Here is a 13,414-nt window from a genome sequence, read left to right on the forward strand (position 1 = left end):
AGCGAAGTGAACCAACGTAATTAGCTGCGGTAGTCTACGGTCCCTGCTCCCTCGTGCTCAAATGAAGACTCGGAAATTCAAATGCTTCCCCCAGATACCCGCTCACGAAGACGGGTTCTGCATCACAAACGTGCCACCTCATAGTCCAAGGGCAGAGGCACTCGTCGCCGTCATTCAACAATAAACCAAAGAATAAAATGTAGACTCTCGTCATTCTCAGGTCCCTCATTAACAAATCATTGAGTCGGGAAATGAAAGGCTAGCCATGGGCCTTGGCACGGACCTCCCCAGCACTACCCAAGGTATGATGATATCCAGGCATTGTAAGCTCAAGGTTTGCACGAATAATTATAATCTCAACAGGATTGAACATGATAACATTTCGGAGAAGAGATTGCAGCAAGGCAAGGGCAAATGAACTTTGGAGTTTGGCAGATGCACATCGGCCAGAAATTCTGGTGGAATTACTCAATTGCCGTGCACACTTGCTAAGGTAACTACTTCTGCTCCCACTCCCCCGTTCTCAACTTCCGTCATTCTCCATATTTCCCGAAATCGGCCGGCAATCCTGAGAGCCACGGAAGCCCAACGCCTGCTGTCTGCCATCGCCCAATGGTTTCCGTAGTCTTGTCATCAAATTTGAGGTACAGTTCCAGCCCGATTCTGACCGAGTCACCGCATATACGGCTTGCCCACAAGAAGAAAAAATCTTGAGAAAATCTTGGCTCTACATGTAACCGTGTGCTGGGAGGCGCAATACTGAGGTACTCTACTGCCGAGAAGTCCGCCCTCACCCTTCCACTAAGATACATCAATATTAATCACCAACTACCTTCGGACTCAGGTCCTCGTGTTGGCAGGGGCGGTTTTGGCGTGCATAACTCTATTTGATATCGCACAGCTCATGGTTCCGGCTTGGTCGCATTACTGGTAAGCTCCAACTTAATGCATGTAAGATAGGCACGATTTTGTGGAAGTTTGTTTTTGCGCAGTATTCACAATGATGAACCTGGCATCGCCTCATCTCCGCCAACAAGCAAGGAAACAAGACTGCGCGCTGTCAAACACCTTCCATCAACGAACAGTAAGCTTTTTGCGGTGCAAAAGAACCAATTGAAACATGGAGCTTGCGTTCGGGCGTAGCAAAGAGCGATATTGTTTAGCAAGATGCAATTTCACTCAGTCGTCTTCGGGGGGGAGTTCGTCGTCAATGTAGCGCACTAATGATACCCTCATTTCCGTCGTGTCGTGGCCTCGCAGAACGTCACTGATAAAGTGCGCCTCGACCTGCATCTGCACCATCTCAAGAGCTCCCCGCAACACGCCGCAGAAGATGTTGGAGTACCAGAGCTCATCTTGCGCTCGCTCGTCATCGGGCAGCTCGACAAAGTCTGCCAGAGGGTTTTCGTCAAACACAAGCGAGAACTGTTTGTTGTCTGTCGTCCAGTTGGTCACCTGCGGTGTGATGTTTAGAAATATCTTGAAGCCGACCTGAATTCGCAATGGTCAGCATGTAGTCTCAACACTTGATGAATCAAGGAGTCCGTACTCTTGCAATGACATCAGCGGTCTCGCGAAAGTTTGCGCATCTCTTCATTGTGTTCGACTTTGCCAAATAATCCTCAATGAGACGGAGGCCGATGTTATACCCCATCTTGTCCAACTGCTTGTTGACCTCCACATAGTCGCTGTCGTAGTCTTTGCACAACTGCGCAACGATTGTTCCGTATGTGAGAGTAACGAGCTCGGCGTTTACTTTGTCTATACGAGTTCTGCGACCAAGGTTGTCATGTCAGCCTTGTTCTTTTTAAGGCCTTCGCGTGCCACCAAACATACTTCCAGATTCTGCTGAACAGTTAGCTTCTGTCTACCCGCGCACGGGTTTGCCTGGAAAACGCACTCCTCGCCCAAGCGGGTTGCCTTGCTTGCGGCCATGCTTGTGAGAGAAGCCTGCCGAAATAGAGATGGAGGGAACTCCTGCCAGCCCCGGATGGAAAATACGGCAGGATAGGGGAAGCCTCGTGGAAGCGGCTGTGCTTTCGAATCGAAATCAAGTCACGTTGTTTACGTTGGGTGTCTTTTGTCGTTCACGTCGTACTAGCTGGGGCCGTCGCAGGTTTTCGAGACCGGAGAAAGTAGTAGTCGTAAGAGCCCTTGGCGTCGCTGGGGTCGTATAAACCGAACTTGAGCTTGAGATACTTGCAATTGAGATACTTGCAATGGACGGTGAGGTGGAAATTGGCCAAATGGAATCGCTGGGCGGCGCCGCATCCATGAGGATGGAGATAAGATAGCGTACCGGAAAGGGCGAAAGTTGAGGTACTTGCCTACCTACCTTACCTTAGCACTCGGTTGGATAAAAAAAATTGGCACACTGATGCAGCTATCTACTTCGTGCTCTACTTTATTTAATCTCCATTAAATCTAATCATGAATTATTAAGTCTTCAATCTACGTAATAAATAGTTTAATTTTGATTTTAATTTTTCTTTCTTCTTGTACTTTTGAAGAATTAATTTTCTATTTTGCTATCCTATGTTGAAGTTGATGATCGCTTGTATATGTGCCACCTCTTCCGACAACCGCGTGGTTAGGTACCTGCATGTATCTTAGGCATGATAATGCACCTTGGGTACGGATAAAGTAAGGTAAGACATCTTGATCTAGGTATGGTATGGAGTTATGGACAAATATGCACCAAAGGTGGAAGACCTCCTTAGTAGAGGTCCCACCTGCAGCTCGGGGATCGGCAGAAACAAGCTCCGTTCGCAACTCGGCCTCGCATGGGCCAATGATCTCAGCAGCACTAGATTTTCTTTGGCCAATAACAGGCTCATCCGACATTGCCAATACGACGCGACATAGCACGATAGACACCAGCACCGCCTCCTAAACAACACAACAACCCTGCGTCAAGCGAAACGCTTGCAAGCTGTGAGATAGGTACTCACTCAACAACCAGAATCATGTCTGCCGAGAAGAGACCGGCGGACGAGGAGCTGGGCTCAGGCCAGATGATCGTAAAGCGTCAGAATGTGGGATCGTCAACAGGAGCTTTGGCAAGGCTCAACGCCTCAGGGAAGAGCAGCGCGTTAGTACAGACGGTATGGCGGTAACTATTCATGACCAATTCGAAAATTACTGACGGTGTTAAATGGCAGACACCACGTACGAGTAACCTGCAGGCACCTGTCATGGAACTATCTGGTCACTCGGGCGAGATCTTTGCTGCGAAATTTGACCCGACGGGCAATTTCATCGCCTCAGGATCTATGGACAGAAACATTTGTTCGTCAATTCCTATTCTGAATAGATGGCGAAGTAAAATTGACTCGCGAACAGTGCTCTGGCGAACGTACGGCGATTGCGAAAATTACGGCATCCTCAACGGCCACCGCAGCGCAATTCTAGACCTACAGTGGTCCAGGGATTCGAAAATAGTCTTCTCCGCTTCGGCAGATACGCATCTGGCAAGTTGGGACCTCGAGAACGGAACCAGGATACGAAGGTACGTTGGCCACGAAGAAATTGTCAACGCCATCGACACCAGTAAACGGGGCGAGGATATGCTGGTCAGTGGTAGTGACGACGGCTCGATCGGTTTATGGGACCCGAGGTCAAAGAGTGCGGCAGACTACATCCAGACGGAGTTCCCTATCACGGCCATTGCAATGTCGGAAGCTGGAAATGAGGTCTACACGGGAGGCATCGATAATGATGTCAAGGTCTGGGACTTGCGCAAGAAATCGGTCGTGTACTCGATGCTCGGGCACCAGGATACGATTACTTCGCTCAGAGTCTCTCCAGATTCGCTATCTCTGCTTTCATATGGCATGGACTCCACGGCAAGGACATGGGACATTCGGCCATTCGCGCCAACCGAAAGAGCCATCAGAACGTTTGACGGTGCTTCTGTGGGCCTGGAGAAGAACCTCATCAAAGCTAGCTGGGATTCCGAAGGCAAGAAGGTGGCTGTCGGTTCAGGTGACGGCACTACGACTATTTGGTCTAGCGAGACTGGAAAGCTCATGTACAAGCTTCCGGGTCATAAGGGAACCGTCAACTGTGTCGAATTCGCGCCCGGAACGGAACCCATAGGTGAGCATTTCTCTCCTTCGCACTTCAGACGGCATTGGGCTAATCAAACACAATAGTACTTTCTGCATCGTCTGATCGGAATATGCTGCTTGGGGAGCTCCGGTGAAGGAATCCGCTCTAGTAACTTATTCCATACTAACATGCTTGCCAACGCCCACTGTGCGCTTTTCGATGCTGCAGCAAACAAATCATTGCCTGTGGGGTCTCAGTGCGACTCAGGCTGGCGCAGGTGGTCGAAAGACGCAACACGAGCACGGGCGTCGGCGATCCATAGATCATCGCAACACCCATGTGCCAAGAACATTTGGTCCTAGCGGCTCATGCCGAGTCTTAGGTGCCATCCGCAAAGGCACAACACACCGGCAGGGCAGCAGCAGGAGCGCACGCGGGACACAACCATGGGTGCCTGGTGTTATTGGTGGCAGACGCCTCAAAAGCATTGAAATAGATCAGAGAAGACAATTGCGGGCAGATTACCCCGGGCAACTGCCGCTTTGCACCCTAGAGAAATGTCGATGCTGGCCATTGGCTCTGTGCCACTGTCTGCTGCGCAGGGCCTATGTAGGTGGTCTGAGTAAGACTTTTTGTTGGCGAGTAACATGGCCTAGGAGCGCTCGTCCGGTGTGTTCGCTTTGTCTCATAGGGGTAACCTTGAGACAAGTTCACTTCGTGTATTCCACAAGAAACATAAATTTAGTATCGCAACTTCAATAAGGAGCGGTTTAGCTCGCAGAATCAAGGTCTGGTGGTAATGGTTGACTCTGGTTGACTCTGGTTACGGGTGAGTTAGGAGGTGTTTGCATGTAGCTGAACTGCCACGTTCCGGGCCTTCGCTTGACTTGCGGTACTGCGGCAACAGCCTGACAAGAACTGGCAGAGAATTGTCTCCAAGCAAGGCTGAGGTAATTCACGTAAGCTTCGTCACAAAGCCTACACCAGCTAAAGACACCCCACGGCCCGCTGTTTGAGCGAAGGATGTGGACCCTGTGTTTCCTGTTTTGATCATGTGCTGCGCGGGCGTGATTTGGAACTTCTCGGGATGTTGAACTCTATCGGCTTCTACGTAGAGGGGTTAGAAACGCAGCTCGGAGGTCGGAACATGGCGCCATCCGACGACCCCAAGGGCGATTCATGGAGTATAGAGGGTACAAATTGTTAGATGTTGTGACTTGGGATTGTGACTTTGGACGGTGAGGCGGGTGGACTCTGGCTCCGAGTGTTTGCGTGTCCCAGTTGCGTGTATCATTTTAATTGCATATCAGGTTGCAAGACCATCTCCAGCTGTCATACGAACGGCAGCTGAGGTAATCATGTTGGCCATGGTGTGATGTCCTCAAGTCTTTGCATGTGGAGGCACCTTAAGACGGCGTATGTCAGTATCAAGCGCAATTTCGTTGTCGCGAAGGCATGGCCGAGTCCGCACCTTATCCAGGCACAATCGACGGTTGCCCCCTTCTGCATAGTTTCTATACGGAGGTATCTGATTGCAAAGGGGGATTCAAGCCACCGCGACCCCCACGACTATAAAGTAGATAGATGCCAAGGTTCATGACGGGAATTGGACGATGACAACCATACACGGTATAAATCCAAGCGAGACGAATGATCTGCAAAGGGCACTACTTCGTGCCAAAGCTGAGGCGCGAAGGACTGCTATTGTTGCCGCCAATGCCACCTCATACTTTTTGTATACACTCGGATGCAACAAAGACGCAGAGATTTGACCTGGATAGGTAGTGTACAGACGTGGGATATATCCGTAGGCTGGAGAAGACTCTAACGCCAAATGCCAAACGCCAAACGCCAGCCCAAACCAAGGGCGGCCTGGGTTGGTGCCCCTGTCGATGGCTCCAATGGAAGAGCCCCTTTCCGCCCGCCAAATTTGCGCTAGTGCGGATATGGGCTGGTGCGCGTCGAAATACAATAATCCGAAACACGTTCTTTCTCCAGCCGACCCCCCTGGGAGGCTTTTCATTCGGCACGTTCCCAGGCACGCCAGGTCCCACGCTGCCAAGAGTTGTGACGGTGTCCGAGGTTAACTCATCCGCCCGCTACGATTGGTTCCCATGCGCCTGGAGGCAACCCCCTTGATTGCTGTGCAACACTTCAACTGTCAGAGAAGTCGTGCCCTCCCCGGGTCCCACGTCTCCAGACCACGCAGACATAAAACGTGTCGATACGGATACCTTATGGCATGTAGGTCTGCGAGGGATAGAGGCAGAGAGGCAGAGAGGCAGAGAGGGCTACCTACATAATCCTTGCTGATCTTGACCCGATTTCATTGCATACCTCTATTCTCCTGCTGAATCGCCCACACAGAGTCTGGGCCAAGCCGAGAATACCTTGCGGCTGTCGTAGGTAAGTAGGCAGGTATTAGTATCCGTATGCAAGGGTCTAAATGCAAACACACACAATGTTCTCGTCCTCGATGCCACAGACCCTGCGCGTTTCCTCCCCCATCCTCCTCTTCCTCGTTGGATCCTACCCTCATCCTGCCCTCTCAAACACCCCTATCCCGTCCCATCGTTACACTTCCAGGTTCTCCAGAGTCGCAGAGTCGCAGAATTCCAGGTACGCTGGGATGAGACTGGTGTGGTGTCTGCATGACCAGGTTCGCTGCTGCCTTTTCTCGTCCTGTCCCGTGGCACCGTACCGTACACTGAATCCCATACAACACCTTTCTATTTCAACCGTATGCTGCAGACGCCGTACTCGTTGGTTCAGTGCCTCCTCGCCTCTCAGATAGGCTTGGCTTGACCTTGCACACTCCATCCCTCACCCTCACCTGGTCTAGCCCTGCCTTGGACAGAACTGCTGGCTATAGAGTAAGTCGCCGGCGGACGACGAACAAGACGCTCGGAAACGGCGCCTATCACCTATTGCTTGGTTGCCGATGACCCAACACGCCTTGCTACCTTCTTGTGGTCCCCCCTTGTGAACGATTCTTCTTTCACCAATCCACATCGCGCCCAGCGTCATGTTGGCCCCAGTTGCCTTTCTGGCATCGTCTTCATCTTCTGCTGTTTGCTAGCCTGCCTGGCCTTCTCGCTCTCATTGTCAACTGTCACTTTTTATCTAAGCTCCGGGAGCTACATTACCTAGTCAACGTTGCCCTTCCTGATACCCTCCCTCCCAGCTATTCTCTCGCGGCCGCGAGCATCTCCTCCCTTCGGCCACTTAAACCGCCCCTTTCAATCCCGTTAGACGTCCTTCATCGATCAACGCGCCGTCAAGTCATCGATCGCCCTCATTGGCGCTTCGCAGCCGTTTCTCAGCCGTTGCTGGTGGCCCGCCACTACCGCACTACGAGACTCCAGAGTCTTTGTTACTCTCATCACGGCTGACTTGCTTCCTTTGTACAATTAATCCAGAAGGGAGCCATACAGTTGCTTTCTACCCCTTAAGCGCCGCCGACGGCTTCCGCGGGACGTTGCGAAACACACGGCGACGACTCCCACTCACCCAGCCGTCACATTCATCGAAGAATGAGAGAAGCTTGAACGGCGATAACTTACTCGTCAGCCAACCCTCAGCAGCAACGGGTCTGGCTGATTATCGACTCGGTCAACTCGCCATGGACTTTCTTCGACGAGGACGATCCTCGCATGGGGAGGATAGTGAGCAGCAGGCTTTGGCGGGGCCATCTACACAACCCGAGATGGAGGAGGGTTCGCGGCCTCGATCCAGACGCTTGCCTGGAACAAGACCTGCCCTCTCCTCTAGGAGGCGTCCCGGAAACGGGATGCAACGACTCGAGGACGAAGAATCTGACAGCCCCAAAACACCACGGTTCAATCTCGGCCTCCCGACGCTGCCAGGAACCCGACTGAACCTACCGCACCTCGCGAGGACATGGACCAGCGGTTCGAACGGCCCGGATTCGCGGCCCAACTCGACGTCGCAACAACCCATGAATCGAGTCGATGAGTCCCCCACCGAACCGTACATGACGAGAGTTGGAGAACCGCCAGCCACGACCCGCGTGACAATGCCCGCGCCTGTCGTACGGCGCCCCGGAACCGAAACCTCGAGCGGAACAAGGAGGTTCGCCGGGCCAGATCCCGCAGAGATGCATCTGGCGCAATTAGCACAGGAAGGTCGGCGGCGCAGACGACGGACACATCGTCGACAGCAACTTGACGACCGCAGCGAGGGGCATCCAAAACGATTTCTATTCTGCATTCCCTGGCCAAAGTCACGACGCATGCGATCTCAAATTCTCCGTTGCTTCATATCAGGCGGGTTCCTGACGCTCCTCCTCGCCGTCTGTAAGTGGTGCCCGAGCGCCCCGAGCGCTGCTTTGTAAATGTTTGGTATAACCTTGGAGACTGACCACTCAAATAGACCTGGCACTATCCCTAACACGGAGTATTCGCAGCAGCGAGTTCACGGTGTTGCTGATTCTCATTATTTTGTTCGTCACGATATTTTTCTGTCACGGCTTGATCCGGTTATGCATGCTTGTCATCCGGCCACGGCCCGATGACGAGGCCAGAACGCCGATGCCGCAACTCTTAGCACCCGGCGGCTACGCCGTGCCACGGGAACCGATCCGAGTCGTGCTGGCGCGTGATGAAGAGGAGCAAGGGGAGGTCAGCGAGGCGATCTTGGCCAAGCCGCCGGCATACGGCCTTTGGCGAGAGAGTGTGGTATGTATTCACAATCGTGATTTGCTCGTGGGACTTTTTAGACTAACGCAAGTCGCACAGAGGGTTGATCCCAATCGCATATATTGGCAACGCAATCCGAACGCTGCACCAAACGGGGGAACGCCCAGTCGAGGAGAAAGCAGCATCGGTCCTCGACCACCATCATACGCATCGGAGGACGGAGTGAGCTATGTCGTTGAAGCTCGACCCCGATCCATGGCACCGGCAGCGATGACTGACGTACCAACCTCACTGCCTCCACATCCGTCCGAAATTGGGCGGATGGGTGGACACAGGATTGCGTGGTAACGTAAACGAGAATTGCATTGTCACCGTAAAAACATGCAGGAGCGGGAAAAAAAAGCGGCCGGACTCCTCGAGCGGAGGAGCTTATTGTAGCAATGTGCTTTTGCGGCGTTGGCGTTGGCGGTGTTTTTGAGAGCATCGAGAGGATGAATCGGCGCTTTCGACTCAAGGCTATGGCGCAGAAGGTTTCAGCAGAAGGGAGGGTATGCGTTTTCTGGGAGTTGCCGCGCCGTGGTGATATTCACCACGTTCTTTTCAACGCTTACGGAGTGACAGTCTTATATACTTTGCGGGATATCTTCCCAATTGGGCTACCACGTCACCTTTGGCATCTAAAAAAGCACGGAGATGTAATATACGATGGGAGGTATGACGCGAGAGATTTTGAACAGAGTAAGATAGACTACATCTGGAAGAGAGAAGTCCATGACAACACATCTCGATCATGGTTAAGCATGATCACTGGTCACTGCGGGATGTCCTGTGAGGGCGGTTCCACAACATGGCTGGGCTTGAAATGTAGATTAGCCCGGACGAAATCCTGGACAGGCAGGCGGGTCTGGAGAAGGTTTGTTCCCAGACGGAGGGTATCAGACTGCCTCAATCGTTTGGATGCACAACATGCTAAGCCGGCAGCAAGAAGCTGAACAAAGTCCTGCATCCCGTCCTGCAGATTAACAACGACACAGTAGCGATACCCAGCTATTTGACAGCCGCCGACAACCCACCCGTCACCTCCATGTCACATCCTCACTGCAATGCCGGCTAGCCGCGCTCAGCCTAAGGCCGCTTTACTCAGACGATTAGAATGAGAGACCACGCTGTTAATGCTTCCAAAGGACGTCTGTGAGTAAACAGAAACAACTGTCCGTGATACTCCATGGGGCTGCATTGCGCAAGCTGAGAAAGCTCGGAGGAGTGATCGCATAGGTGTCCACACACTAGACTGTGATTTCCTGCTTTTCGACCCTGCAAGCCAATTGCAACACAGACACCTCTTTCTCACCTGTATTTTGCTGGTTTCCAATGGGCGGCATATTCAGGTGGGCATGCGCTGTGAGGCCTTTTGCGGCCTGCCCCGGGTGATAGTTCCCAGTTCGCTCAAGTGTATCTCTTAGCGCGCGGTGTTACGAGGGGCTGAGAGGGGGAAGGGAAAAAGAGGAGGACAGCGCGTCGTCCAGGTGACTCTGGGTGGTGAGTTGAGTGTAATGAGATACTTGGCTGCCGAGATGGATGTTTGTGCGCTCGTGTTTGTGTGCTTTGATCCAAAGGTCGAGAACATGGACCTCTAGTTCGTCAAGAGTGAAGTAATTAATGCCGGATTGTTATGTGACATTGGCCGGCTTACTCAGTCGGGAGATGACAGTACCTCAGGTACATAAGGTAACGTAGTTAGTTCAAGGAGAGGTCAAGGTTTGTGAGAAGCCCAACATGAAACTTACCTCGCGCTTCCAATTTTGGCAAGGTCTGGAGCGGCAGAAGACGAGCTGAGTAGGAAGAGTTTGAACACTGTCTGATTCAGGCTGGGTTAGTTGCAGCATGCCAAATTGGCACAGGTAAATGAGGTAGATAAAAGTGAATGATCATGAGGAACGATGATGAGAAACCCCGTTACCCTATGAAGTGTGAAGGAAGTGAGGTGAGTTGGAAGGGGTTAAGAGGTGATCGGGAGCAGGCCCCTTAACGAGCGACTTCTCGGGGTACCGCTATGAGACCTGGCCCGAGCGACGAAGGGGGGTTGTTTCTCCCCGCCCTCCACTTTTGACGATTTCTGACTGTTGACAATCGTGAGAGAAGCAACTGCCCCTCGAGGCTCTTGGTCCGCCCGCCTCCCATACATGGTCTGTGTCTCATGTGAGACAAACTGACAGCGTCCCAATCGTCGCTGGCTTCCCAATTTGACCTCCTTCTCATTCTCCCACTGAGGAGTTGCTCTCCCACTTAGGAGTTGCTCGAAGATATGCAATGTAGCTTTCACCCACATGGGCTTTGAGACTCGGGAAGGCGAGGTGTTTTATGTTTTCACCCTTCTTTGCTTTTTGTTCATATCATTTCATTGGCAGCAGGTATCGGTCATTGGCGGATGTGGGATGTGGGAGGAGCAGCGGGTGACTGAATCTGCAGGTGCAGGGCAAATGCAAGGGATGCAGTTCAAAGCAAGTGCATATCAAGCGCAACTCCTCCATGGCATCGTGATGAACCAGGTCTCCAAGTACCCGGACCGATAGAATCGGACTCGACTTGATCCCATGTTGACTCGAGTTCCATTCTTCAGGTATGTGGTTCGTCGGCCAATGCTGCTGAGAGCACCTCACTCTTAGTCTCAGAGTCCCAGAGTCCCAGAGTCCCAGAGTCCCAGAGTCCCAACCCATCATGGATATGTCATGGCCTTCAAGAGCCAGGCGACGCCGCTACGGAGAGGAAACCCTAGATGAATTGGCTGAATTGGTGCAAACGCGCTACGCCGATTTGAGGTTGATGTCCCACACGCGCCCTTTCTCGTCTCCTGTCGACTCCTCTAAATCCAGCCAGCCCGGTCCTGTCCTTTCCTTTCTCGTCAAGTTGGGGACGGGGGTTGCTTGGTTGTACCTGGAGCCCCCCCCCCCCAACGCGACTTAATCTTCCTGTTGTCAGTCAATTGTCACTCTCTCAAAGGTAAAGCATCAGAGGCCCGGAGCAGCTAAGGCAGGAGGCAAGGAGAGGAAGGGACCGAGGGAAAGAAGAAGTGAAAAGAAGCGGATACGGTGGATGAAGCACACTTCACCAAAGTAAGACGAGGTAGGTGTGCTTCGGTTGCTCTGGCATGGATGTGGCCCTCCTCTTTTGGATGTCTTGCTTCCTTGCCATGCCCCCTTCCTTCTGAGGTACCGTAGCCTTCCGGGCTTGTGTAGATGCCGTCTCTCACGCACTGGCACCAAAAAGAACCTTGTCCGGCTCGCCCTTACGGATACTCTGCGTGGTGTTTTGAAAAATTTTCGCCGACTTGAGGACCGATGGTGTTGTGGGCTAAGGTAAGTTAAGGTAGATCATCAATTGAGGTGCGACCTACGTTGTCTACCATGCTTGTATTGCATTTTTTTTCTTCGGGTACTCGTACTGCAGACGTAGACGTCGGCCTGTCTCTTCAAGCCAAGGTACTTTTACCTTGGTTGGAACTTGGAAGGACTACCGCACCTGGATCCGTACCTTCCATGGAGACTATAATTCGGAAGCACGTTTCCTCGTCTCCGGCCAGTCACTGTTTCCCACCTCAGGTCGTCCCGTTCCATTCACCCCCGCTACCGCGCCTGCCTTACCTCACTCATTCTCCCCTGCGCTTACCTCCTCCCAATTACTAGACCCCTCCTCCTCCTTCACAAATTATTATTTTCCCTCCGTTCCCGCCTTATCGACCACAAGTCCGCAACCGCATTTCTCTTCGAAACAAGTTCGAGTCCCCGATTTTCTCAAAGGCAATTTTTCGCGAATAGGTGAGTTTCGCCCTTGACCGTTCGTTTCTGCATTTGCGTCCGCATAATTCCATTCGCTCTCGCCCGCCTCCCGGTACCTTTTACCCCTCTGTCCTCTACCCGGCCCTCCCCCTCGCCCTCTGCTCCCTGCTGCCGTGTGGAGGTGGTGCCGCGACGTTTGTTCGCCTTGCCGTCGCATCAAGTGCATGCGACGACGCACCCGAAAGTCCAGCACAGCGCAGTAGTGAGTGGCAGCAGCGGCGGCGGCGGCCGTTTCTAGTCCAGCCGCGCCAGCAGCACCAATATTTGCACCAGCACCGGCGTCAGCGTCAGCATCGGCATCGACATCGGCACACACTTGGCTTGCACCGCAACGCAGCACAAACCAGCGAGCGCAACTTAAAACATTTGGCCTTCCGTCCCTTTCAAGTCGGACACGGAGGCTGTCTCGCAATTGCCATTATCGCAGTCAGACTCATCCGCGCAACGCGACCGGCTTCGATGATGCGCCAAATCCGCCTACTGTTGGCTCGGCTGCAATTCCGCACTCCAGCGCCGAGTTTCGCGCATCGCAGTCGTGTGCCCTATCGCGAACACAATGCAGCGACTCAATTTAGCCCACCAATTCCAATTTTACCCGCAGCCGCATCTACCTGCCGCATTCCACGTCGATCCGGTCACAGAATCTCGGCCCTCCATCAGTGTTGAACCCGGAGTTGCACAAATGCGCCGTCTCGCTTGCTGCCTTCCCCGCAACCTCGGTCCCGCGCGCTTGCTCTCGAGTCGATGCGCCGCTCTCTGAAAAGCCCTTGGTGGATCGTCTACGATTGATAATCCCTCACCCAAACTCGGGTTGCCCGCCACCACGTCAAGAGACGGATCCCATACATCGCGGCTCTTTAAGCATCTATC

General features: G+C 52.8%; 5 protein-coding genes across 5 annotated transcripts; 4 read left to right on the top strand and 1 right to left on the bottom strand.

Moving 5' to 3' along the window:
* Positions 1-1,179: 1,179 nt before the first annotated feature.
* Positions 1,180-1,935, bottom strand: CORC01_14110 (transporter particle component; the record flags this gene model as incomplete). The annotated part of the gene is made up of 3 exons (XM_022625721.1): positions 1,180-1,491; positions 1,550-1,772; positions 1,880-1,935. The coding sequence occupies 3 exons, from the start codon at positions 1,933-1,935 to the stop codon at positions 1,180-1,182; spliced, it is 591 nt and encodes a 196-aa protein (XP_022467761.1).
* A 1,031-nt stretch (positions 1,936-2,966) lies between these two features.
* CORC01_14111 (WD repeat domain-containing protein) lies at positions 2,967-4,204 on the top strand (the record flags this gene model as incomplete). The annotated part of the gene is made up of 4 exons (XM_022625722.1): positions 2,967-3,104; positions 3,162-3,288; positions 3,343-4,098; positions 4,155-4,204. The coding sequence occupies 4 exons, from the start codon at positions 2,967-2,969 to the stop codon at positions 4,202-4,204; spliced, it is 1,071 nt and encodes a 356-aa protein (XP_022467762.1).
* A 3,468-nt stretch (positions 4,205-7,672) lies between these two features.
* CORC01_14112 (uncharacterized protein) lies at positions 7,673-9,056 on the top strand (the record flags this gene model as incomplete). The annotated part of the gene is made up of 2 exons (XM_022625723.1): positions 7,673-8,366; positions 8,443-9,056. The coding sequence occupies 2 exons, from the start codon at positions 7,673-7,675 to the stop codon at positions 9,054-9,056; spliced, it is 1,308 nt and encodes a 435-aa protein (XP_022467763.1).
* Positions 9,057-9,148: 92 nt separating this feature from the next.
* CORC01_14113 (uncharacterized protein) lies at positions 9,149-9,822 on the top strand (the record flags this gene model as incomplete). The annotated part of the gene is made up of 3 exons (XM_022625724.1): positions 9,149-9,322; positions 9,577-9,621; positions 9,727-9,822. 3 exons carry the CDS (start codon positions 9,149-9,151, stop codon positions 9,820-9,822), a joined length of 315 nt encoding a protein of 104 aa, XP_022467764.1.
* Positions 9,823-13,100: 3,278 nt separating this feature from the next.
* CORC01_14114 (uncharacterized protein) lies at positions 13,101-13,304 on the top strand (the record flags this gene model as incomplete). The annotated part of the gene is made up of 1 exon (XM_022625725.1): positions 13,101-13,304. One exon carries the CDS (start codon positions 13,101-13,103, stop codon positions 13,302-13,304), a length of 204 nt encoding a protein of 67 aa, XP_022467765.1.
* Between the last annotated feature and the right edge of the window lie 110 nt (positions 13,305-13,414).

Source organism: Colletotrichum orchidophilum (assembly GCF_001831195.1).
Source record: "Colletotrichum orchidophilum strain IMI 309357 chromosome Unknown Scaffold_240.1, whole genome shotgun sequence".
Classification (NCBI taxonomy): domain Eukaryota; kingdom Fungi; phylum Ascomycota; class Sordariomycetes; order Glomerellales; family Glomerellaceae; genus Colletotrichum; species Colletotrichum orchidophilum.